Source organism: Crocodylus porosus, unplaced genomic scaffold (genome assembly GCF_001723895.1).
Source record: "Crocodylus porosus isolate Cpor-Errol unplaced genomic scaffold, CroPor_comp1, whole genome shotgun sequence".
NCBI lineage: Eukaryota > Metazoa > Chordata > Crocodylia > Crocodylidae > Crocodylus > Crocodylus porosus.
In genome coordinates, this window is record NW_017728886.1 from 252,854,544 (window position 1) to 252,882,016 (window position 27,473).

The window sequence follows — 27,473 nt, forward strand, 5'->3', positions numbered from 1 at the left end:
GGCCCGCGAGAGCCGAGCCGAGCCGGGCGGGCAGGAGCTGTGGATGCGTCCCGCTCCCGCTCCGTCTGCCCGAGGGCCGGGCCGGGCCGGGCCGGGCCTGACCCCGCGAGCGCCTGCGGCCCGGGGTGTTGACATGAAAGGAGCATTTGTGTTTCTGGGCAGTAAACGTAGCCGGGGTGAGGGCAGGCGTCTGGCGCCTCGGCTTCAGGCACAAGTCGGGGTCAGTTTACACCTTCCAGACTCGCTCAGTCGGAGACAGGCAAAGCTTTTGCAAGTAGCAGGTCCTTTCATCAGATGGTATCATTTGATCAGATGGTATCGTATCCGATAGTATCCTTTCACCAGATACCAATTTTCTTAGCCGATTCTGTGCACGGACTGACAGGGCTAAGCGCCTCTGCTCTGGTTTGACTTCCCTCCCCTACACTGTAGAGAAGGAGCATCTCTGTCTCAGGGTGCTAGGGCCCTGCTTCAGATTCAGGCTGGGTAGCAACCGGCTGTGGAGTTGTTTCATATTTGCAAGTACCTATTTGATAGCTCCCTGGCTCTTTTTTCTAGCTGGATAGTCCTTTTTAGGGTGTGATCGTTACTTTGCCCATGTGTGGCCAGTGTAAATTGGTTGTGCAATTCACCAGTGAATTGCATTCATGTATGTAATGTGTAGTGGTGTGAGTGGTGTGACAGCCCGCCCCTGGGTGCATTGGATTCAGGCAGAAGTCAGGGTAGATTTGCAAAAGCCACGTATGAGCAGAGAGGGGCACTCAGCTGTATCAGTCAAGTCCAGCAAGACTTTCACCTTGTTGGCTAAGCCAGGACGCAAGAAGCAGCTCACTTCATCAGATACAGATTTAGTTAGCCAATAAGGTGAAAGTCTTGCTGGACTTGACTTATACAGCTGAATGCCCCTCTCTGCTAATATTTGGCTTTGGGTCTTTCTTTAACCCAGGGATATTGAAAGCATCTCTGATTCTGAGCGGTAAATGTGACCAGAGTGATTGCAGGTCTCTGGTGTCTTGGTTTCCCAGTAGACTTGCACCTCATAGACCAGCTTAGAGATGGGAAAAGCTTTTTTGTAAGTAGCAGCTGGCTTCACCGGGGACTGATTTCAGTAGTTGAGAAGGGGCAAATCTAGCCTGACTCCAGACTGATGCAGCTGAGTGCCTCTGTTCACACTGGGCATCTGGCTGTGCTTTTACCTGTAGATAAATGGAGCATTTCTGTTTTGGGGCAATAAATGCCAGTGGTGTGACCAGTGTGATGGCAGGCCTCTGCTTCAGACAGAAGTCAGGGTAGATTCATACTTTAAAGACTGACTAAATCAGAGATGCACAAGTTTTCATAAGCAGCACCACTTTATCAGATGCTGATTTCTTTAGCCTATGCCATGCAAGTCTAACCCGACTTCAGACTGCTACAGCTAAGCGCCTCTGCTCAGGTTTGACTTTGGGTCATTCTTTTATCTGTAGAGAGAAGGAACATGTCTGTTTCTGAGTGATAGGGCCCTGCTGCATGTTCAAATTAAAGCTGGGTGGAAACCAACTATTGAATTGTTTCATGTGTGCAAGTACCAACTTCACAGCTCACTGGCTTTTTTTTCTAGGTGGACAGTCCTTTGTATGGTGTGATAATTACTTTGCATGTATGGCTGGTCTAAATTTATTGTGCGATTCACCGGTTAATTGTGTTAATATATGCAATGTGTAGCAGCCGCCTAAATGCAACCAATGTGACCAGTGTGATTGCGGGCCTCTGGAACATTGGCATCAGGCAGAAATCAGGGCAGACTTTGCACCTTACAGACTAACTAAACCAGAAACACACAGGCTTTCGTAAGTAGCAGTCAGCATCATCACATACCACTTTTATCAGCCAACAAGATGGAAGTTTAGCCTGACTTCAGCCTGACACAGCTAAATGTCCCTCTGCTCACGTGAGCTTCGGGTCTTTTACCCATAGATTAGGAGCATCTCTGTTTCTGAGCAGTAGGGCCCTGCTACACATTCAAATTAAAGCTGGATAAAAATTAGCTATGAAATGGCTGTATGTTTTTCAAGCACCAACTTCCTAGCTCCCTGGCTCTTTTTCTAGCTGGATAGTCCTTTTTATGGTGTGATAATTACTTTGCACGTGTGGCCAATCTAAATTTATTGCAACTTTCACCGGCTGATTGCATGTTCATTACTTTGCACCTGTGACTGGTCTTACTTTGCATGTGTGGCTGGTCTAAATTAATTGTGAGATTCATCAGTTAATTGCATAATATATGTAACATGTAGCAGCGGTTTAAATACAACCAGCATGACTAATGTGATTGGAGCCCTTTAGCATCATGGCACGTGTCAGGGTAGATTTGTGCATTGTAGACTAAATCAGAGATGCATACACATGTAAGCAGCAGTTAGCTTTGTCAGATACGACACGGTGCAAGTCTAGCCTTCAGACTAACGTGGCCAAGTACCTCTCGCTGCTTATGTTTGGCTTCAGCTTGTTCTTTTACCCATAGATAGAAGAAGCATCTACGTTTCTGAGTGATAGTGTTCTGAAAATATTAAGTGTCTTCAGATGCCAGTATGGGATGCCCTCAGACTGCTGTTGCTTATATTGAGGCAGTTAGAAAGACTCTGGGCTCAGTGGTCTTTCCCCTAAAACAAGGAGGTTAGAAAGCCCTGACTTATTTATTCCCTGTGTATGAGATTGTAGCTGGTGCGGGCAGCTTTGGCGCTGCTGCTTTCACTTTGTGGAGGAAGGAGAGATGATCTGTGGTTCCAGTCCCTTTCTCTGAGAGCACTGAAATACTCTGATTTACTTGCACCTCTCCCACCCTTGCATCTCTCAGCTAGTAAAGGTGAAGCCTGAAACAGACAAAACGAATGATGTTTTGGGGGAAAAATTCTATTTGCGTATCTCAGTGGAGCACATTTCGGACTCCTTCGTGGCAAGAGAGAAATGCTTTATCAAATGCCTTGACATTAACCCTACGTAGCTGAGACTTGGTGGATATGTTGTGCGATCTCCATTAAATTGTGTAATAATAGGATTAAATGATTAAGGAGTTCTGCAGAGCTATATTCATACAGTAGCTTTTCCAAAAAAAAGTTTTGGGGAAGAAGCAGTGGTTTGTTTTATTTGTAATGTTTATAAATTAGACTGAAACACTTAACTGTGCTGAAGGGGCTGGTCCAGTAGCAGATGACCTACTGACTTCTGGGGTTTTCTATCTTTAGTGTATCAGAAACACTTTAAATAGAGAGGCTTCTCCCTTGGATCATATAGTGGAGTGTCTGTTGCTTGCTCGCTCGCTCTCTTTAATCCTTCATTCCCTCAAATTAAGAAAAGTTTATAGTCCGTGTTTGTAATCAGACACTGGGATCTTTTGAGTTATAGGTACAGACTTGTTTTGCAGTTGATATATCATGCAACTTCAAGATGAATACACTGGCAGGCAGGGACTGCATCCAGGCAGACCTGGATAGGTTGGAGAAGTGGGCGGATCTGAACAGGATGCGGTTCAACAAGGACAAGTGCAGGGTGCTGCACCTGGGGAGAGGGAACCAGCATGATGGTTATAGGTTAGGGGCTGACCCTCTCAGCAGCATGGAGGCAGAGAAGGATCTTGGAGTCAGGATTGACTCCAGGACAAATATGAGTTGCCAATGCGACAAAGCAATAGGCAGAGCCAACCGCAACGCACCCTGTCATACATCAACAGGGACATCACTAACAGGTCCAGAGAGGTCTTGCTCCCCCTCTATGCAGCGCCGGTCAAGCTGCAGCTGGCGTACTGTGTCCAGTTCTGGGCGCCTCACTTCAAGATGGATGTGGACAACATGGAGAGTGTCCAGAGGAAGCCACTCATAATTGAGGGCCTCTGTGGCCAGCCTTAAAGGAGAGGCTGAGGGACCTGAATCTCTTCAGTCTCCGCAAGAGGAGACTGAGGGGGGATCTTGTGGCTGCCTACAACCTTATCAGGGGGCACCAGCAGGGACTCGGGGAAAGTCTGTTCACCAGGGCCCCCCTGGAGTCACCAGGAACAATGGCCACAAGCTGAGGGAGGACTGGTTTAGGTTAGATACCGTGAAGTAGTTCTTCCTAATAAGGGTGGCCAGGGCCTGGAACAGGCTTCCCAGAGAGGTGGTGCTCTCACCTTCCCTGGAGATCCTCAAGAGGAGACTGGACAGGCACCTGGCTGGGGTCTTATGACCCCTGCCACCCCCAGTGCTCCTTCCTGCCCATGGCAGGGGGTTGGACTAGATGATCTGTCTAGGTCCCTTCCGACTCATTGATTCTGTGATCAACAGTATATTGGATTCAGAAACTTCCTTTGGCTCACGCCATATTAAATGGGGAAAGCTTGCCTTAAAACCATTGCAGCAAAAGATAGGTCTGATTGTACTTGTAGCAACTTACTATTATTTTTCCTATTTTAAAAAAATGTAACTGTGTATGGAATCAGAGAAACAGTGTTCTGGTGGAAATTTCAGTGATACTCTGGGGGGAATGCTGTTCAGCACTTTAGAAACCCTGTTCCAGATGCATACCTTGCTGTTAGAGGAATGAATGGCTCCATAACAGCCTTGTTTTGCTTCAAAATTGTATAATAAATTTCCAATTTTGTTTTTATGCAATAGCCTTGACTTCACTAAGATTATAGACATTAAGTTGGAGGAAAACTAAGCCTTAAAACTGTTGTGCAGTCTTTTTATTACCCTGTTGTGTAACCTCTCATTTTATCTCCCTAGTTACCTACTCTCTATCTCTTTTTGCTTCCAGTTAAGAGATCTGCTTTGGTGACACTGGTCTGTTGTTTTTAATTGCCACTTCAAAAATAGTCTCTCTTCATATGAATAAACTGATTTGACAGAGTAACTGGCAGCACTGCTAAGGCTGAGATTCAATTTGAAGGACAGGGTTGGGGTCAGAGAAGTTCAGTGGCAATTCCATGTGATTTTGAGTTAGAAACAAGTATTATCTAAAGAAATTATATCCTTTTGACACAGCTCTGATGTAACTGAAGGTCAAACTCTGGGTACCAGAAGATACTGACAAATTGCTAGGAGTTGAGAAATAATTTACAATTGGAGAGTGGTTTGAAAAAGTAAAAAAGATTGATTAAATGTTGAATACAGAGACGCTATACACACATTTAGTTGGGCAAGGAGTTACAGCTACAAAGAGATGAAATAGTATGGAAAAATGTAGGTGGAACATGAGGAAAACTGTCTTGAGCAAGATGTATTAGGCTGTGCAGGATAGTCTCCCAAGATGAAATGGCAGAAGCCCCACCGTTTAGCAAATACTGCACAGAACAATCTTGCATTAGCAAGGCAATGGACTGGATGACCCACAACAGGGGATAGGCAGGATTTGGCTGGGGGTGATGTGACATTTATGCAGTCAAGGATTTTGCCCAGGTGGTGGCTGGGCTGCTGGGAAAAAGCAGCAGTGGTGGTGCACAGGAGCCTGCCTGCCTTTTAGATCAGGATAACTTCCATTTTAGGTGCCTCTGAGCATTTGTGAATGCTCAGTGTTTAAAAGTGACCTGTAATATGTAAATGCAAACTAGTTATTCTAGGCAGGAAGGGAAAGCCAGGTTGCCTGGCTGTGTGTTTCAGAGCAGCTGAATGGGTGAGAAGCTTGTATTTAGCACTAAAGATATCACAAGAATGTGGATGCAAAAAATCATCACGTTCTTTGAGTCCTGCTAATGACTATGGGTAAACAGGAATCGTTGATTCTTTCCAAGTGTTTGTACAAGAAATAGTAAATGAACTCACTCCTACCAGAAAGATGATTCTAAATAATAATTTGGCTCCTAATACAAGACATTTCTTTAAAATTAATTATAATCTTGGAGTTAACTGCTCGAGTCTCTTCCTTAAACTACCAACTTCTCCAAGTTAGTCCTTAATCTTGTGAAAGTGCCCCTGACATCAGCCAATATTGCTTAATGAATGGGTCTTGGTAAGATGTACAAATGTCTTATTTATACCTGACATTTGATTCTTATCCACATCATTCTTGGATTGCTGTTTCCTTTTATACAGTCCCTCAACACTGCTAGGATAATAATCATTGCCAACACTAGTAATGGAATGCAAAGTTGATTGCTCCATTGTTTCCAAGATGCCATGTGAAATGAATACAAAACCACAGCATAGGAATTAAGACTAACATTACTTTTGTAAAACTGTGGTATACGTACTTTGCAAGTAATGCCATCCTAAGGTTACAACCATGTATTCCTAGAGCATTTGAAATAATCTAAAAGTACCAATTTGGTTGGCTTTTTTTATAAGACCTATGTTTGTCCTTAAATAAAATAGATCTGTGATACCTTTGGATTATAGAACAGATACTGATAGCAACTTTTAGACTTGGTAGGAAAACAAAATCTATCCAAACCTGTATGTCAATTAGTTTGAACAGGGAACCGTGGAATAAAATCATCCAGAGACTAGACTGTGTTAACTACGGTTTACATGATGACTTTGGATTCTTACTCCATTACCAGGATTCACTTTTGTGACCCCTTTGTTCCCATGGGTTCTTTGCTTGTTTGCTTCCCCCAGCACTGCCCTTTCTCCCCCCTCCCTGCTGCTTTGTATTCAAATGTGCATGTCCTTCCACAGTATTTGATAAAGTGAGCTCTGCATCTCTAGATGAGGTCGAGGCCCTCCTCAGAAAATGGTAGTACAGACTAAATTAAACCCAAAGTGGGTCTGAATATTTTGGACCCTATGGATTTGTATTTGAAAGCTCTGGGTTTATCTTGGGAACCATATTTTCACACCTAATGGGCTAACATTGCATGGTATCCTGTGCCACCCTTCAAAGGATCTCAAAGTACCCTGACTGAGAATCACTGCTTCAGTCTATAAGGTGCAAATCTACCCTGCTTTGTACTTGACTTCAGCTCAACAAAACTAACTACATGTATAGAACAGCCTCCAAAGTTTCCTTCTTAAATCAGAAGGAAAACTTGGTTTTTAAATCTAAACTAGAAACATTTCTTTAAAATTACTCTAGGTACAAATCTAGGGCAATGAGGAAACAGAATGTAAAACTTGACAGGTTTAATTTCTTTGGTTTTTTCCTGGCTTGCAAGGACACTGCACCTGTAACGCATCCAGACTAGTGTTTCTCAGCCAGTAGTTTTGATCTCTGCCCCTGGGATTGTGAAATCCAAATGGGAATGGGGTAGGATTAATGAAGCACTGAAAAATGTTACCAATCTACAAGCATGGAACTGAGTAAGGGAATGAGGTTCTTTACCTTTCCATTCTCCAGCTATTTCTCGGCACACACTAAATTGTTACTGCCATAATTATAAAAATAGGAGACTGCAAATACTTTCTGTTTAAATACATGGATACCTACTTGAAAAGCTCAGGAGCCACTGCCCCAGATATGTGACAAGAGATTGGTTTGCTGCCTGGGTCTCTTACAGCCGTTAGAAATATGCCGGTGCAGTAAAACTATAAACTTGAACCTAACTTTTCCATAGCTTCTTGCAGACATGAATAAGAATAATTTGGGGTAGTTATCATTTTTGTTTCATATCTTTGGTAAAGCCACACTTATTAGAAAAAAATGTTTACTATCAGTTCAATTTGTTTGAGGTGCTTCATTATTTTGGGATGTGACAAAAACTTGACTTTTTAGAGTGACGCAAGTCAAGGGAACACAAAATAAAACCAGTTTAGTTTAAGCGTGAGTGGTTTTTAAATATAATTAGTGCTCTACTTAACGGCCCCTACATTTTAAATAACTTGATAAAAGGGATTTGGATTGGGTTAATAGTCCCAGAGACTGAAGTCCTGCATATGTCCACAGGGCCTGAATACTTAAAATTCATGAATAATGGGGAAAACACGCAAGTCTCCGCACAAGCTGCAAATAATGTTGATGGTAGTGGTAACTTATGCTTGTATTATTTTTGCTTTGTAGGTGTTTGGTAAGTTCAAGACTACGGGAAAAGCATATTAAAGTAGCCCTCTTCTGCAGTGGTGGTACCTCATGCAAAAATAAACAAACAAACAGAGGTTTATAAAAAAAGTTATTTGCCAGTTTTATGGGACTTTTTAAAATGAATGCAAGTGACTGAATTGAAAAGGAAGAGTTGAATAACTGTAGCTCAAAACTAATAAGATAAAAATGTATGGCCAGTTTCTGTTGCATGCTAAATGATTTCCATCTGTTTTTTTTTAGGTGTCTTTGTATCCAGTGTGGTTCTGGTCTTGCAGCAGCGAGCACTTTTCAAGTTTTATATGATCACCTCAGCTTTTCTGCTTGCTGCAACTTCAGTATTGGTGAATTATCATGCTTCTTTGCACATAAACTTCTACAGTGCCTACTATACAGCAGCTTCTGGAATTCAGTTCTTCCCTCATAAGGGACCCTCGCTATGGATGGCACTTTCTGTCCTTCAGCTTACCTTTGGAATTGGATATGTTACGTTGTTAAATGTGCAGTCCGTATATTCTCAACTAATCATACTGGATATATTGATCCCTATAATAGGATTGGTTATTGAATTACCTTTTCATGTCAGACAGATTTTAGTTTTTACTTCAGGCCTGATTCTGACATTATATACCACAGTCATTTTAGCTATGAAAATTAAATGGTTCTATTATTCTGCGCGATACGTTTATCTCCTTGTAAGGCACATGTATCGCATTTATGGATTACAGCTATTGATGGAAGACACGTGGAAAAGGATCCGTTTTCCAGCAGTACTGCGTGTCTTCTGGCTAACAAGACTCACAGCACAAGCTGTTGTATTAACGTATGTTGTCAGGATGGCAGAAACTGATACAGAAGAGCAATTTTACCTAATATCTTGGGATAATTGTTGGGAATTAATTTGCAGTCTTATTATAAGTGGGTGTGATTCTACTTTAACTGTCTTAGGCATGAGTGCTGTAATTTCTTCAATCGCCCATTATTTGGGACTTGGTATTTTGGCTTTCATTGGATCAACTGATGAAGATGACAAGAAGCTTGGTTTTGTAGCACCAGTTTTGTTTTTTATTTTGGCTCTGCAGACTGGTTTAAGTGGGCTAAGGCCAGAAGAGAGACTAGTTCGCCTAAGTCGAAACATGTGCCTTTTGTTAACTGCAGTCCTGCATTTTATCCATGGAATGACAGACCCTGTGTTAATGTCTCTCAGTGCCTCCCACGTGTCGTCATTTCGCAGACACTTCCCAGTACTGTTTGTTTCAGCTTGCCTTTTTATCCTTCCAGTCCTACTCAGTTATGTCCTTTGGCACCACTATGCATTAAATACATGGCTTTTTGCAGTTACAGCATTTTGTGTGGAACTCTGCTTAAAAGTAATTGTTTCTATCACTGTTTATGTTCTGTTCATGATTGATGGCTATTATAATGTGCTGTGGGAAAAGCTTGATGATTATGTCTACTATGTCCGTTCAACGGGCAGTATTATTGAGTTTATATTTGGAGTGATCATGTTTGGAAATGGAGCTTATACCATGGTATTTGAGTCGGGAAGTAAGATTCGGGCTTGTATGATGTGTTTACATGCATATTTCAACATATATTTGCAAGCAAAGAATGGCTGGAAGACTTTCATAAATCGTAGGACTGCTGTTAAAAAAATTAACTCCCTTCCTGAAGTAAAAGGAAGCCGATTACACGAAATTGATGATGTATGTGCAATCTGCTACCATGAGTTTACTACATCTGCTCGTATTACTCCCTGCAATCATTATTTTCATGCACTCTGTCTTCGGAAATGGCTGTATATTCAAGACACTTGCCCAATGTGCCATCAAAAAGTATATATTGAAGACAAAGAAAATGCAAGTATTGCTAATAACAATGGGTTTGTTGCACCTAATGAAAATCCCATACAAATTGCTGAAGAAGCTGCTGATGCTGAAAATGAACTAAATGAAGACAATGACAGTACTGGAAGTGAGGAGGAGGAGGAAGAGGAGGAAGACAATGAATGCTTGACACAACACCTGAATGAAACGCTAAATGTTGACTCTGATTCACTCGGTGATTAAAATGTCACTTAAAAATCCAGTGTCAGGCTGTTTGTTTAAAATTCAGTTCAATAGAATAAAATTATCATTTATCCTTGTATACTTAAGCACAACAACAGTATCTCAAAATAGAGTCTGTGAATGGTGGTTGTTTACTGTGGTGTGCTACTGTAAATATACCTCTAATTACTGCTGGTCTCTTTCGTGACCACCTTAAACTTGTGTACATTATTGTACATGGAATAAAATGTTTTCACATGTTTTTAAAACAAAGTTGGACAAACACTTTTTAATTGTGATAGTGACATATGCAGACCATCAGCTGTGCCAAAGACTGCAAGCTAGTAAATGCCCAAGTAGAGACTGGTGGGGGGAAGGGCGGGAACATATAAATAAGTCACTGTGTGGACCTGGTAGGTATAAGCAGAGGTGACCAATTCTGAACAACAAACTTGTTGACAGCTCTGTTCTTAAATGTGTAGGTAAAATAGCCATAAATTGCAGAGCTGTTTAAAAACTGAAGTTTAGGTTGGTAGAGGATTAACTATAGGAACAGCACTTACATATGTAAAACAGAATGAAATTCCTGTGTTTTCTGCTTGTTTAAGCAGTAAGATATTGAGAAAGTATTGCACATTCAGTAGACTTCCTTAAAGTTAAATCTGAAACAGCACTGGAAAAGATGACCAGACAGGCCAGCTAGCACAGACTACCGCTGCGAGGGAAACGGCAGAGAAGCTGCCTGAACAGAATACAGACCAAAGTGTTTTAGGTTTAGGTGTTTATTCCTGCAGCTCTTAACGACAGGTTATCTCAGCATCTCAAGGAAAAAATAAGTGCTAAATACTGTACCCCTGGATGACATGCTTAAGATCTTGTAGATTTGACTACTGAAACCTCACAACGATTTTCTTTTGACTTGACAAAGTATGCAAAATGCATGTAAGATAAAATTAGCTTTACATACTTGAAAAGAAGACTTTAATAGCATTGTTGTATAAGGTGTTTGCCAATTCAAGTGGGTCTTCTTCTCTTACTGTGGCCATTATCTCCAGTACTTGACTAAAAAGAGAAAGATTTCATATTTTGAGTAATATTAGCACTGTTTATAGCATGTACATAATTAACTCTTCCAATCATTTGGAGTAATTTAGTTACTAAGAAACCAAGAAGGGAAGGATACTTCTAGTGAAAGGTTTCATCGTTACTTCTGTCAAACCCCTTAAAGTTGCCCCGTGCTGCTCAATGGTGTAGACTCATGTTTCGGCTTGAATTTTACTTGAGCAGGGAATAATTAAACAGTCTTACATCCCAATGAAAATGTGATTCTGTTGATTGTCCTTCTAAATGACCTTACTCTGTGCGTGACAGTTCTACCAGCCTCCCTTTTGGGATGAGTGAAGTAGATACCCCCTGTGGAAGTAAATAATTTATGTTGAGTATAGTTGATTCACTGGCTCGGAGACTGTTCATTCCTGTTTGTGTTCCAAACTGAAGTTTTAGTAGAAATACCTTCAAAGAGCAGTATTACTGCTCATACATTTATCCTGTGATTACAAGCTGTAGCTATAAAAAGAAATCTAACTACCTATTAGAGACCCAACCTTCACTAGCTGAACTACACCATTAAAGGCCTGTAGCCTGACCATGTTTTTTGGCAGTATCTCACCCTTCTACATTTATGGCCATAACTTTGTCTCTTAAATAGTTAAGGCATCTTCATTTTCACTTATCACACTTCAACTTAAGTAAAGTTAAAGCCACACTGAAGTAGCCAATATAATATTTGGTCTTTACCAGCTTACAGCTGACTAATATACAGCATGTAAGTTCGCTAAATGCTATATGAAGATATTAAAAGGCCACTGACTTCAAAGCAACAGTTTAAGCCGAGTCTTGTACCTCTTGTTACAATTAAATGACTACTATTACTGAAAATAAATGTTTCTTCTAATATCTGCTTCAGCTATCTTTAAAGTGCATCTGTTTCTTATAGTACTCTGGATGGAAGCTCATGCTGTCCCCCAGGATCTGTAAATAGGGGTTTAACAGTAAAAAACACAAAGGCGCAACAGCAGAGCATCTGCATGCAGCCAAGGAAAGGTGTGCCCTACAAGACAGCATGCACAGGGAGCAGAAGAGATCTTTACAAATTACATGCATAATGATACATAACTGTCATAAAAAAACCTTTCAGCCAGTCAGAAATCACTGATATTCCCTGAAGGTTTCATGCTGCTTTTATGTTCTTTTTTTATTCAAAATGTAAAATACACAAAGTTCAGAGACTCCTATAGAAGAGCAGCTGGAAACCTTTTTTTTCAGGCCACAGGCTGGAATGACTTGAGTCAGGCACGGGAAAGACAAGTGCTAGGCAGGACCTATCCGTGGCTGCTTCTGCCCGTGGTAATATGGGGAAAGTACCTGTTGCCAAAGTCTGTGTCTACAGACCCTAGGTTACCCCAACCTCCACTATAAACTGTTACTATTCATAGTTTCTGTAACTTTAATGATGTCTTTTCAACTATGATCAATCCATACTTTTTCAGAAGCCTTTAAGTGGTGCTCATTAGTAGGATATTATGGAGGGTGAATCCCTTTGTACTCAAAGAAACTATGCTGTGGGTTACTTGCCAAATTCTTAAGATTCTTTAGTAGTTGCATCCAAGTTTTAAAAGTCTCTCTTTAAAAAAATAAATTTATGTAACCTTTTGTAGAAGGAAGTAAAAAAGCAGAGGCTGATTTCTGACCAGGTAAATCTATTTCACATTTGGTTTGGTTACACATGTATTTATGTTTTTGCAAACTTGTTGCTGGGCTGAAATTGAATTAAAGTCATTTATAACACAAGGAGAGCTTTTCATTTAATTTTTTGTGCTAGTGAATGGAAGCATTTAATATGTCAGCCAGGCTTTAACAGTGGACCAAATTTCAGGTTTCTGATATTCAGTGATGATAATTTTTAAAACAATTCCCTATTCAACTAGAACGAGCGATTCATTTGCTATTTTTTCCCATTCATGCAAGTTCCACAAGCACCTGAAGAGTTTTCCTTCTATTGAGGCATTCATGTTCATCTTCAATCCTCCCAGTCAAACTTGATTTACTGCCCTTAGTCTGTGGCTGGTTTTTTGCTTTTTTACATGCAGCAGCAGAATGGAGCTGCTGTGATCCTACCACATTTTAGACGGCTGCTGATCCTCAGGTTACAGATACACCAGCCTGCTGGCAGGTTCTGAAATGGGCTTAAAGAAACATAAGCTATTCCTGCCTACTGCGTGTCATGCCGTTCCCTCTTCCAAAGGTATGACGGATGTGCCTCACGGTGCACCTGCTGTAAATACTGCCACAGCTGGAGCAGCAAGGAGACTGACAGTAGTTGGGTTCTTAGTTCTGTTCCGGTAATGCTATAGGACGGGTCACCAACATTTTGCAGTGAGGAAGGCTTTAATGGAGCTTCCAAGCACAGGCTACTTCCAACCCAGCCCACCTGCAGTCACCATTGCCTGCCACAGTGCTGCCACTTCCCCCTGCTGCCTGGCTGTCACACCAGAGAACCCCACTGCATTCATAATGCCACAGAAGCCTCACAGTTCTGTGGGCCGCAGGTTGCCAACCCCTGCATATAGGAGAATTTTTTATTTTGGTAAGGAAATTTTAAGTTAGGGGAAGGAATGCACAAGGCTACAAGATAAAGACTTAATAGCAAGGGCCTGGGGTTTTCAGTGGTTTTAAGCATTCACTACTTGCTGAAGCTCAGAATCTTTGCAAATAAGCTGCTTACATACTTGGTGAAATACAGCAAAAGCTTTGTTACCCAGCACACGTGGGAAATGGGGGGTGCCAGATAACCAAATATGCCAGTTATCTGAGAGGCGCAAACAGGCATCCTTGCCTTTTTGGGCCACCACCCCTCCCTGGCATCAGTGTGCCAGGGGACAGAGAGAGGGGCCTGTGCAAGCTGCTATGCCTTGGGCTGTGGGGGCTCGGTGAAACTGGAAGTGTCATGGTGGGCACTTCCAGTTTCGCTTTTGCCACATCAACCAGCATGCCTGTTAATGGAGTGTGCCAGTTTGTACGATGCCGGATAACACGGCTTTTGCTGTGTATCTTTACTCTAGATTCAATAACCTCATTAATTTTAAGCCTCCTAAATTCAGTATAGATAAACCTTCTTCAAACTCTTTAAAACGTAAAAACGATGCACTTACATTATATGGCAGGGTTCATTTCTGTCCTTCAAACAGTGTCCTATTTCCCACTTCTTTTTTGTGGGAAATGTAGTTTTTATAAACTTTGATCCAGCATGAGTATTTTTTATTCCACACCATGGGGCATCTAGTTAAATCAAAGGTATTAAAAAGCAATGAAATCATTTGGTAATAGCATGTAATTGTTAACTCTACTGTCAATTAATACAGTTCCTCCTTCCATACAAAGGCTTCTGAGGGCTTCAGTCTAAGTGCATTCTCCTCTCCACTCCCCTTCTCTTTCCACAACAACAGTATGATTAAAAGACAGATATTTCTTGTTATGAATGTTCTAATTAAACTCATTCTAGCTTCTCATCCCATTTTATATTTTCTACAATTGTAATATATCAAAAAACGATCCACTTTACCTAGCAGTAATGTAATGGGAAAAAAAAGAGAATTGCTATGATGAGGGCTGCTAGTAAATGTTTTGGATTGGGAGTCCAGAAAAAAAGATGACAAAGCTGATATGGAAATACAGAGCGCCCGAGCGAGAGACTAACAACAGAGGGATGGGGGTGAGGAGGGGAACGCGACTAGGTTACAGGTGATACAAACTACACTATATATGGCCCAAGGAGCTGTATGTACACATTATAAGAATCCCTGACTAAATTCCCATGTTTCATTTCAAATCTTGGTGGGGGAGGAGGGAAATGGGGAATCAAATTTACTGTCAACTGAGTCCTATGAGAATCCATATTTAATGGTTGTTTAGTAGCGGTTAAAGTAAATGTGAGCAGACATAACATGTGCTAGAGGACCAATTTAAAATCACTGTTGATTATTCCAGGAGGTATTTTTCAGGCCTTTTTCACGTTGTTTTACTTAATTACATGCAATTTATTGTTATGTATCATAGTGTGGTGCTATTATTGCCAAATGGGAGGGAGTTAATCAAAATCTTTAGCATAACACACATTTGGTACATCTAAACAGGTCCACACTTTTTAAAGGTACCTGGGCAGGTGCAAGGCATCCAGGTGTCAGCCATTATTATCTCGCACACATTTACTCATTCACCAAGCTCAGGATTTGCTAAGGTAGCCCATGCTTCTTCTAGCAGAACACAGCTGGAGCCTCTTATTGAGCACTGAGCCAGGCGGAAGGCTTTTTGGACAAGAGAATAATTTCATATTCCTGGCCCTTGTTGCCATGGCACATCTGTGTCTCAAATCTGTTCTCTATACCTACTACAAAACAAGAAAACCCTAATATCCAATAGTTTTCAAATTGTGATCTAGTATTAAAGCAAGATGCAGTACAATCCATCTGGACAGCAACTTACCTGTCTCGATCATTAATCTTTCACTAGGAATTGATTTCAGCGTTTCTAAGTTGGCTTCTGTTTTCAATGAACTATAAAATCATAGAAATAAGGAGTAAATTTGGATTTAAAATCACTATATTTTAATATTGTGACTGTTCAAACTACACATAAGCTTATACATGGCTGGAGTTGTTCTCTCAGAGTCTCAAAAAGACTCATCATTTTTAGAAACTAGATACCATGTTGGTTGACTGCTTTATAATTATTTTGCCCACAGAAACTGTTTATCTAGCAAAAGTAGTTTCTTAAATTTACTTAATAACATGCAGCTACTATTTGCTTTAACTTGCATAACAGCTCTTAATTGTAAACTCAAGACACTGCTAAAAGTGGCAACCCTAGGGAGGCCGGAGGGGTTGTACGCTGTGCCAATCCTTGTTCCAGAAACGCACTTGTACAATCACTCAGACCTGGTAAAACGCATGGAAGCCTCTGCAGGGTTTCACTTGGCTCCATCTAGCAAAAACAAACTGAAGGCAGCTTGAGCCCAGATACATTTAACATTTCGGTCTCAATCAGATGAATATTATGGTTTCTGTCCCATCCATTGGTAGAACCAGGTGATCATATTACTTGTGGACTAGGTCAGGTAGTTTACAAGCGAATATTTAGTTTCTCTCTTAATAGTTTCCTCCAAAATACCAGCACTTGCAGCAATCAACAGCCTCCTTTATGTACACATAGTAGCATGAAAGAAGGGGTCAAGGCATTACCTCAATGAACTACTGGGAAATGTACAGTATTTGACAAAATAACTTTTTTCCAGCTAACAGATTTACTTTAGTAAGTGCATGTTTAAATGAGCATACAGATGATCAGGAAGACTAATACGCAGCAAGGACTTAACCATATTTTTTAAAAAGGCATTACAGCTCAACAGCTATGACATTTTAAAAGCAATTTCATTTGAAACGAACTTACCAACCATTTATACCAATATAGAGATCCAAATCAATTATAGCAGCTGCTTCTTCCTTTGTGCCATCAAATGAATGTACCTACAAAAATGTTTATATATTTTATCATGTGAGAAAAACCTATAATCCAAAAGTAAGATATGGTTTCTTGGTGTAATATAAAAAACATGACAATGATGCATTATTATACCTAAGTGGATTACACAATCAAGGTGGCTTAGTTGATAGTACGTCTGCTTTTGGGTAAGAAAGTCACAGGATGAATTTACCAGAATTGGAGGTGAAACACTAGGCTGAAGACAGAACATGAAAAATTAACAGTGTTAGAGTTTGTAAATGTGCCTGCCTGCGTGGCCTGCCTTTCTCTTTTAGCTGAGGATTTTGGTTATAAACTAAAAATAACATGAAAGCGTTTTTTAAAAAATAATTTTAAAAATATTTTTCTCTACTAGCTAGTAATTCAGGACCTGAATTCCTGCAGGTACTGACTCATGGAAAATTACATCCAGACACAGTTTGGAGAAATGAACAAATGCAACAAATGAAAAGTTAAAAATGAAGATTTACAAAGTTCTACCACAAAGCTTGCAGCTTGTCAAGTAACTGCTGATGAGCGTTTCCTTCCAAAAATCTCTCTTAGGCATTAGTGATGGGAAGGGCAATGATGAGCAGGGATTAGGTTTTCCATTTCCCACAGAAAAACAGAGTAAAATGCAGATTTCTCATTTAAGTAGAGAAACCCACAGCTTTTGCAGTTTTGCAACAAGCCCTTTGCAGGCTGGCAGAGTGCACATGCACATGGCTGCCAGGCAGCCTGGAGAGCAGCTCCTTCAGGTAAGCTGGGGGTAGGGGAATGATTGAGGTCCTCATAGGGAGGGAAGAAGAGAGGGAGTTGGGCAAGGCTGGGGCTGCTGCCCAGCTGGGCACTGCATGGGGCTTGAGGCCCAGGCCCCAATGGGGAGCAGGATGGGGCTGCGGGTGGCTCATCTTGGGGGCAACGGGGTCAGCTCCCCAATGCTGCATGCACTCCCAGGGGAAGGGGGGGGGCTCATACCCCCAGATCTGTGTGCAAGGTAGGCACAGGCTGTGTGCTCAGACTCCCGCCCTGCAGCCCTCTCCCCAGTGTGTGTGACCCGGTGCCGCAGGACAGCATGGCTGTGCAGGAAGGCTGCTTGCCACTACAAGCTCCGAGCTGCTCTCATGATGTGTTTCTCACGCCCAAACCCATGCCGCTGCCCCCGGTCATGAAGAGGAAGTATGGCCAAGGCAGCACGGAACTGCAGTGGCAAGCAGCTGTCCTACAGAGGCCCCAGGGGAGAGCAGCAAGGCAGAAGCCCAAGTGCACAGCCCACACCCACCCAGCACACATCTGGAGAGTCACGGGTCCCTCTGGCCCCACCAGGAGCATGTGCAGCAGCGGGGAGGCAGTCCCTCCGCCCCAAGCCTGCAGCAGGTGGAGAGCTAGGCTCTGCTCCTTTCCAGCAGCCACGGCTCCTGCCAAGGGCAGGGGGCTGCAGACCCAAGTCCCTGGCCCCAGGGCCCTCGCAACTGGGGGCCTCCTCCAGCAGGACTGGGGGCAATTGGCCTGTGGAGGCCTTTAATTTTAATCAAAGATTTTGGGGTTTTTATTAGAGAATTTGCTTTTTTTTAATCAAGGAAAACCAGAATCCTCGATGATGAGACAGGTCTGGAGTCACGCAAACATAATTCTTACTTTAAAAGTCTGACTATTTTTTATGGAATGGTGTCTTGGCAACTGGTATCTAAAACATGCTCTGCTTAGGTTTTTAGCACTTTACTCTTATATACAGCTCAGATTTTTGTTACGTTTCAGGTTCTGGGCAGGATTGGTATAACCTTTGGGATGACCACAGCTATAGACACTGCAGAGCTGGGAAAGGGCCAGCATATGGTAGAAGGTGCTTAAGCTGCATTTCTGCCAAGCCAAAGAAAACTGCTACTGTCAGCAAAGAGTCTCTCTCTCCCTGGCCTATCCTTTTATCTTGCAAGAAATTGTTGGGTAAGCAATAGGAGGAATAAAAATGTGAAAGGGCTTGAGAACCTGTTATTAACTTGACATGTTTCAATGGTGTATCAGGAACAATAAGTTACAAGGGGACGGTACCAAAAATAATCTAAAAATATTAGATTGCATATAGTTTAGAAGGTTAGTTCATACTTACCACTCCTCCCACACACCTATCTCTGTTTCTTCTCATTATGTCTGTGAATTAAAAAGGAACATTAGCAAAACTGCTTGACAGAGGGCCAGTGAAAACATCTTTTCCCCCCTCAGAATCAGTCTTTGGCATTACTTTAAAACTGTGAGTGAAACCCACCTAAAAATTCAGCATGTGAATTTCTACAATGGAGAAATACTGGTAGTTTTGTTTGTTCTGACAGGTCAAATTGTTTTTCAAAGTATCTGTAAGGGGAAAAAAACCACAAAAATGTAGTGCAAGGCTGAATAAATAGCTTAAGTGATATAACAGCAGAATGGAGTTTTTATGCATATACATTCTTATCCACAAGAATCAAGACAAAATGGTTCTCTCTCATAGACATTTTTACCTGAGCAACAACTGGGCTTTGCTTGGGCAGCTTAATACATTAAGTGATCTATTTTGGAAATCAGATAAGTAGTAGTCAACTAATAAACTGGAGGATGACTCCTTTTTACCGCTTTGCCCCTGCTACCCCCAGGTTTTGTTTTGTTTTTTTACTTTTTCTTTTTGGAAAACAGAACTAAATTTCTTTTAGGGAACTTTTAAACCCTAAAGAACTTTAGGATTAGATTTAGCACAGTTGTGGCAATTCTTCCCAAAGTTTCAGGAATAGGTAAGGAGAGAGATTATGAGGGTACCACTGGCCCAACAAACCATCAGAAAGTACATGTGGATTACTAAATGCATGGAAAGTATTCCCCTACACTTTGCAAACAACTAAAACCAAGCAGCAAATATGACATTTGTACAGCACAGTCATCCTGGAAATACCCAAAAAGTATTTTGGTAGATCTTCTTCTTCTATTCACACTTTCCAGTTACAGAATAGGGTCCCAATGTTAGGATGAATTCTTTTTGCCTCTGTCTATCCAAAATCTCTCTAGATATTCCATTATTTATTTCCCATCTTCCTTGTTGCATGCATCTGTATTTCTCATCTTTCTAGATTGCCTTTTATCTCTTTATCCCTCAAGGAAATGGAGTAGTAGTGTTGTTGATAGGAGTCTTATAAAGAAGTACAAAAAGGGTGGGCAAAGTGAAACCAGCTAGGGTGCTGGTTTTCTGACATTCATTTTAAAAGGAAACCAATTAGTATTTCAACAACCTTGTCAGTTTCCATTTGCAGCTAACTCTGTCTCTAGAGTACTGCCATCAACCATATCTGCCTGGTTGTCTGCCAAACTACACCCAGATCAGGCAAATTACAACCACTCAGGAAATACAGCAGAGGTACTTATGCTTGGCAGACGGCCAGCAATGCACAAATAAATCTGAAGAATAACATTAATTGTACAAGACTGGACAAAAGTTGCCTGTTCAGCAAACCAATGCTAACAGCATTTATTGGATTTCTTTATATTTTGTGGTTAAAAACTGGACGAAGCACTGGATCATGTTTGTCCATACATTATCAAGGTCTTTTTAGAGGAAAGATTCAGTGTCCACCTGTAGCTGCATACGATTCGTAGGCTTGGGGTAGAATGGAAAAAGGTTAAAGTTCATAGATGCTTAGTTTAATGTTCATCCTTAGAGCACATAAAATGGAGGAAAAGAAGATGCAACAACTGCAAAGGCAGAGATATTGGTAGCACTGGAGAACCAGAATCAAGGGACAGTCTCTCCATATCTACCTCTGCCCAAGAGAGGACAAACGACAAATAAAAATTACAAGAGCTATTAAAAAAAAAATGAAGCCACGCCAACTATTTAAATACAAAAGCCATGACAGCCACCAACCAAACTGTTATTTAACAAAATAATACAAATGAACAGAAACACAATATCCAGACTATATAAAAAGCAGATCCATCATTCACATCTAAACAAGTTAAAGCTAAGTCCCCTTGAATCTTCAAACCAACTGTTATCTTTTTACAACCAGAATTTTGTCTTTTTTTTTTAAATATTTCTCTCCCTTTCTTTCCCAAGAAAAGACACCCCTAGACACATCCAAAAAATAGAAAAGCTAACTGACTACTCATAAAAGAGAAACAGCAAAATGATTAATTAGAAAGGGTGTGTGAAATGTACAAAGCAAGCCAACTGGGGGAAAAAATTAAAACCGTTTTTCTCCAAAGTTTTTTGTTATGTTAATCATCAATATATTTGAAATCCCAGCAGATGTACATTCAGTGATAGTTAAATTGATATTCCCTTTTCATTTCATATTTTAGAATGAATTTAGCATTTGTGAGATTCTAGATTGACATCAACCACTCACATATTAATGAAGATATGCACAACCCAAAATGTCAGCAAAAAATGTTTCCTTCGGACTGCATCTCAGAACACTGAATGGGGGTGTGGGTGGAGTCAATGCCTCCAAAACTTGGCTTTTTCCCATAGCCAGTAAATACAAATGAGAATGCTTAGCTCGATATTAAAGGATCTCTGCCACCTCACATCATTTCTGATGCTGCAGCGGACGTACATACTACCAAACAGCACCAAATACTACCAAAATCATAACGGCAGCATTACATACCTGCTTGGCACAGAAATAGATAACTATAGAACAAGCTAGATAAGAGAAGCAGTACTGAAGTGTTTAACCTTGCATTTACAGACAAACCCCTAAACTTGCCAAAACAAGCCGATGAGAAGCTAAGCACGCGTGTTAAGTATCAAAAGGCCTGAGCCACAGCTCTCTGACGAAATAAAACAAATCAGAATCAATGATGTAAATGCTCTCCAAAGAAGCAATTCTGGATGTACATTCAGTATTGGATGTATCCAGCACTGGAAGTATCTCCAGATAAGTACAATATTTCTTCTCTTTGTATATACCTGGGTAGGGAAACTTCTGTTCTAGGAGTATTTGATCCATGCAAGTCCTGAGCAATATTATATTAGGCAACATGATTTACAAGAAGTTGGAAAAACTGGGATTAGTTATTCTGGACAAGACTGAAGGATTATTTGATACATCTTCAAGTACCTGAAGAATGGTTATAAAGAACTCTGGACAGACTATTCTCTGTGATCGCAGAAGACACAGCAAAAAGTAAAAGTCTTAAATTACAATAAGGAAAATTGATGTTGGGTTAGGGAGAACTTTCTGGGTGGCTTAAACACTAAAAAAGATAACCTAGACAGCTGCAGAGTATCCAGCCTTGGAAGTTTTTTATTGAAGACTGAACAAACTCTTAGATGACATGACTCAGGCAGGGATGATCTTGCCTTGAGTAGCGGGGGTGGACTAAACAAACTCCAGAGGTGCCTTCCAGCCCCATTTTTCTATAATTTTATAGCAGAAGAGAAGTTTCTAGACTGGTATTACCAATTTAACCATAATGTGTCGAATCGCTGAACTGTCTAGATAGTATTTTCATCCGCAGACAACTAGGCATTACCTCTTATCATGTAAATCATATCTACACTAGAACAGGTGAGAAAGAGGAAAGCCCGGTAGAAACAGCTCCTGGAGCAGTTTTACCAAAGAACTTTCATCCTGCCTGGCTGTGCAAGCCAGGAGAGAAAGCAGAATGAACATCCTGTCATCTTCACAGGCGAATAACTGTCCACAAGGAACAAAGTTAAATATAACAGAAAAGAATGTTTAGATGTTGGGTGGAGGTCAACTTCAGGTATTATTCACTAGGAAATCCCCACACTTTCTTATCTTATCAGTGTAACTGAGGGTGACTGTTAGGAACTATAAATGACTAAAATAAGAATCTGAACTCCCACTACACTGACAGCTGGCAAGTTTGCTGCACTCACTCCACCCTTTACCCTTAACATGTCAAAATATTAGTTGGCAGAAGTCTCCCACTAACCTGAAGCAGGTTTTGAAACTTAGAACTTAAGATCTACCCAACACAGTGTTCATTTTTTTTCTTTTGTCAATTGTGCAAACCAGATTTGCATAGACAGCTATAACAAAGTTACCAGTGAAATTAAAAATATCTATGGAAATAAATAAGAAAAACGTACAAACCTAAAAATGAAGTGCATCTTTCCCTGGGGCTTTCCCCATTTTACATTTCTTTAATCCCTTATCTTCCTTGCCTTCTGTCTCTCTGAATCAGTATTTCCATCTATCTCCTTTTCTATGATCGCCAGCAATGGTGGCAACTGGAGCCACTAGGAACTGGACTGACAAAACCAGCTTATTTCACACAACCCAATGCACAAGTGACAAAGTCTCTATTATTTGACACTACCAACCTAGGCCCAAAAGGAATCAACCGGTGACGTTTTCCCTATTTTATTCTTCCTCCTTTTCTCTCCCATGTTAATTTAAATATAATTAGAGATTTCCTGCAGCCTAGCAAAACTGTAGGTCAGCAACCTTGTGTTAGTGAGCCTGCTGGCACAGGGCTGTGTGTTAATGTCAATGTACTGGGAAGGAACAACTGGACTCCGGCTCTGCTGATGATTACGAAGCAGGCTCAGGATTTGCTTGGTGAAAAGAATAATCTTCAGTGACATCTTGCCTTCGTGTTTTATTGCACTGCAAAGGCTGGATGGGGTCCTCCAGATTGTACTTTATTGAATTCACTCCATTCTGGATTCTACTAGAAATCATAAAATGATAAAGAATTATTCTAGCCACTCAGTCTATCTTCTTACTACAAGAGGCTAAATCAGGAGCACAGAAATGCTGTAAACTAGAGATTAAAAGTTACAAACGAATACGCCTCCTACAGCGGAAGCTATGCAAGATGGTGAGGGGAAAATATCCCAACTCTATCACAGTGGTTGATAGGGGGTTTCCAGCTATTTAGAGCAGTGATATTCAAGCATCATCCAACAACGGATCATTTTGCTTGCATTATCATTGACTTTCCTCAACTACTTAATAGGCCGTGCATTTTCTGCCTGAAAGCACAGCATAATTGAGATGCAATGGCTGTATGCTTCCATTCTAACAACCCAGTACCTTCCCTGCTCCATATTCCATATCCCACTTACGACAAGCCACCTTCTTTCCCTCTTCCAGTTTAACCTCACTTGTTTTCCCTGACTGCACATCTCCCAAAGACCACCCTTGTCAATAATTTCCCCCCTTCCAATTCTGACTCCAGCCCCTCTGACTGTTCTGCTCCCTTCTACCTCCCTCCCTTCCCAATAATGCCCTACCTTGGGCCATATTGCAGGTTTCCCTCCCCACTGGAATTCCTGAGTGACCTTGAATTCAAGGGAATGCCTATCTATCCAGAAATCCCCAAATTCTGATCAATTCTACAGCAGAGGATATGCTGATTCAATGTGAGGTCATGTAGGAGGAGATCTGTACCAGAAAGTTCCTAACTGCTTGAATGTGGCTTTCTTTCCAGTAGAGTTCCTGGAAACTAAACAGAAACCACTTAGATCAAATACATTTTACACAGTGCAAGTTGCATAGCTACCAAATGCCACTTGCTACAATACAGAATTAAAAATGCTTCTGTAAATTGCTATAAGGTTAATCTACAGTAATCTTTCTTACTTGAGCTGGGTGTCCTTAGGGCAAAATTCTAATCTATCAAAATCTACAAGAGGAAAAAAAAGAATAATTAATTACTTTCCTTTTCAGTATGCAAAGGAAGAGAATAAACTTGAAGCAGTCTGATCATACTTACCCAGGCCACATTCCCCAACTGCTATGACCTTCCTCTTATTTTTTTCAACCAGATTTTGTAATTCAGCTAAATATTGGTCAGGGTCACTCTTTTCAAATTCTCCACAGCGGGTGGGATGACAGCCAACCGTACTGTAAAACATCTCTAATGTAAAACAGTATTAAAAGATTTTTTTCAGGGACAAAATATATTTTTGTAAGTTAAAGACATCATTTGTATTTTTCAGTTCCTAACTTTTAAAGAAACTTCCTCTCTTACTGTCCCTATGTTATCTGTCTAGTGAATTAATACCAATGATATATTCTACCTCAAGGACAGTAAGTAACATTTATCCAGAGGCTGTTCACTATAGACCAAATGTAGTATCTGAACAATCTATTCCAAAACAGTAACTCATACGTTAGTTTTTCCTTGGGTTAATACTCAGACAAAAACATAACTGGGGTTTACACACATCAGGTGACAATTGTTGCTTATGCTCTTGAATCAGCATCTAAGTTTCTTCCTCTCACCTGCTCCAAACTCTGATACCTGCTGGAACAAAATCTCTGGGTCAGCCCCAAGCAACCCCTTGCAGGTTGGAACTCTGCCACCCTGCAAGGGGAAACCTGCAGTTTCCCACATCTGTCTCTTTTAAAGGACTAAATCTGCATTTTTCCATGACAAACAGAAAACCCAGATTCCTGGTAATCAATCATAGATGCTACTTACTCCCCAGTACAATTATCCTAGAATAAAATTTTATGTTGTCTGTCCATTCCTTATGTAAGATAGTGTAAAGGTCAATTACTTTAATGTAAACTTGGTGTGTGCACAAATTCTCAGGTCAGTTAAAAATAATATATACTGTGCACTGTATGGCAGTGCAGCATGGGCAGTAAATATTAAACCAGCACATTAACCTACTCTTAGGAGAGGAGGGGTGGAGAAAAATTCCTCCTCCAAAAGCATCATTCACTTGTCTACAAACACAGAAATGGAAGACAAAGACTAATGCCCACCCAGACCCAAGCCTCCCTGAGATAACATCAAATAACAGAATATGGCTATGTGACCCCAAGATGATATTCCTCTTTTGAATCTGATAAGCCCGAGTTCTGCCAGCATTTTCAGGGGTAGATAATTTTACATGTCAGTCATGATGGTGGGGCTGAAAGTGATGCTACCCTGACTAGCTATTTAGCATATTAAGGCAAGGATACCATTTGTCTGTGCCAGCTGTAATGCATCTTTACTGTCTTGTAGACTTCCACCTGTAATCATAAACTGAAATGAAGAGAATACTGTCAGCAAATACTTGTTCAACTCTGAGTTAATAGCAAACTAAAGGTATCAAAGGGCATTTGGATACCAGAAGGATAGGATTCACAAGAACCTAAACAGATAAAATACTAAGAGGTATTCCCATTATACAGTACAAGTTCTGTTATCTGGCATTTTACAAGCTGGCATGCTCCACTAACCAGCATGCCAGCTTGAAAGATAAAGTGAAACCAGAAGTGCCCACCGTGGCACTTCTGGTTTCTCCGAGCCCCCATGGCTCGGGCCAAAGCAGCCTGCACTGCCAAGCCCCCACGGCCTGGGGACATAACAGGTTGTACAGGGCTGTGCGGGACCTGCCTCCCTGTCCCATAGGGCCCACAGGGCCCTGCAGGAGCAACAGTGATGCCGCAGGAGGGGTGGAGGGACGCCTCAGACACAGCGTGAGAAGCGGTGGCTGGGGCCGCTCAATCATCTGGCATATTTTGTTATCCACCATCCCTGTTCCTGAAGCTTTTACTGTACATTCACATTTTGGTAAATCGTACAAGGAGCTACTGAGTCATTGAGAGACATGATAATGAACTTAGAGTGGACCAAATGGTGGATTCTGTTCAGTAGAACATAAAGTCGATACCCATCTTAACTGTTGTTGTAAATCCGTATAGTACCACTACTTCTAACAATACTAACTCCTTATATAGTGATTTTCATCTACAAAGACTTCTTCGTGTCCAAATATGAACATTACTAGTTACCTGCCCCACATAGCTGCTGAGGAGCATATAATGCATGTACATAGCTTTTTGAGTGCTAAGAATTAAAATTATTCTATGTTAATGATTGGATGGTAAGTTTTCCCTCATTCTTCAAAATTAGTTTTTCTTTAACTCTCCAAATGTCCTTTCAAACCCTTCTAGAAAATAGGTTTTTTTTGTCAAACTTCTAAAAATGCTTGTTTCTCTAAAAGAGAAGCTTATCAGTATACTTCATTAACAGGGTAATATAATACGTAACTTGCATGATGCCACACATTTCATGTATATAAATATTTGCATCAGAATCATAGAAGTGTGTTAGTCTAGGCTAACAGAGATAATCACAGAGTAAGAGTTTCACAAGATGAAAAAAAGAACCCGCAACATGCTCACGGTAAGTTAGAGCAGAAAAGATGATTAAAACCGGGCACAACAAATTCTACATGCATGACGCAAATAAACCTCTTAGAAAAAAATACCCTTAAACTAAAGTTTCAAAATAATCTAATCACTGCGCACAGGAAATGTGATGCTTTGTACAAGAGTATTTTTATTTCACAATACCAGAGAGATTTTGTAGCATTTTTATTAATATAAAACTTCAATAGAAAGTTGTTTCAGTATCCATAAAAATCCAGATGAAAAGATTAGAGAAAAATCATTGCAGCAGAAAGAAACGCACGTATACATAATCTACAAGATAAATTACCTTTTTAACACCAGTTTTGACTGCTCTCTCTATTACGTCCAAAAAGTCATCTGTAAAAAATTACAAAAAACTGGTAAATTTAAATCCACTTTTTGGAACGTTATTTAATTTCATTACATTAAACTAATGCAACTTTTGCACAGTCAATATTACATTTATTATAGCATGAATAATCTTTGGACAGATGCAATTGATTATGCTTAGGAAGACTGTGACAGGGGGCCATCCCAGGGCCTGTCTAGAGCAGTCCTCTTGACTGGCTTGTTTGCCATGCTTTTGTTGTACAGTATTCATAGAATCATAGAAGTCGGGTGGGAAGGGACCTTGTAGATCTTCAAGTCTGACCCCCTGCCTGGGCAGGAGAAAAACTGGACTCAAATGACTCCAGCCAGGTAGGCATCAAGCCTCTTCTAAAAGACCCCCAGGGTAGGAGCCAGCACC

The 27,473-nt window shown here is 40.8% G+C and overlaps 2 protein-coding genes across 4 annotated transcripts in view; one reads left to right on the forward strand and one right to left on the reverse strand.

The window, feature by feature from the left end:
* The first annotated feature begins 7,871 nt into the window (after positions 1-7,871).
* Positions 7,872-10,620, forward strand: RNF139 (ring finger protein 139). Its single transcript, XM_019552572.1, has one exon. It carries the CDS (start codon positions 8,184-8,186, stop codon positions 10,032-10,034), a length of 1,851 nt encoding a protein of 616 aa, XP_019408117.1. The 5' UTR covers positions 7,872-8,183; the 3' UTR covers positions 10,035-10,620.
* A 159-nt stretch (positions 10,621-10,779) lies between these two features.
* TATDN1 (TatD DNase domain containing 1) overlaps positions 10,780-27,473 on the reverse strand; it is a 31,358-nt gene continuing 14,664 nt past the window's right edge. For 2 of the 3 annotated variants that reach the window (XM_019552579.1, XM_019552586.1), the window contains exons 3-12: positions 27,033-27,082; positions 25,508-25,571; positions 24,306-24,449; positions 24,173-24,215; positions 18,853-18,938; positions 18,697-18,737; positions 16,518-16,594; positions 15,555-15,625; positions 14,225-14,351; positions 10,780-11,075 (exon numbers count right to left, since the gene is read on the reverse strand). In XM_019552579.1, coding sequence (XP_019408124.1) covers positions 10,973-11,075; positions 14,225-14,351; positions 15,555-15,625; positions 16,518-16,594; positions 18,697-18,737; positions 18,853-18,938; positions 24,173-24,215; positions 24,306-24,449; positions 25,508-25,571; positions 27,033-27,082 — 806 coding nt within the window. In that variant the 3' untranslated portion in view covers positions 10,780-10,972. Of the gene's footprint in view, positions 11,076-14,224; positions 14,352-15,554; positions 15,626-16,517; positions 16,595-18,696; positions 18,738-18,852; positions 18,939-24,172; positions 24,216-24,305; positions 24,450-25,507; positions 25,572-27,032; positions 27,083-27,473 lie in introns of those variants that run through there. The other variant, XM_019552596.1, reaches the window with a different exon arrangement.

What these genes read in the sequence shown, in the direction of transcription:
- RNF139 (XM_019552572.1), top strand. Translation starts at nt 8,184, where the DNA reads ATGATTTCCATCTGTTTTTTTTTAGGTGTCTTTGTATCCAGTGTGGTT.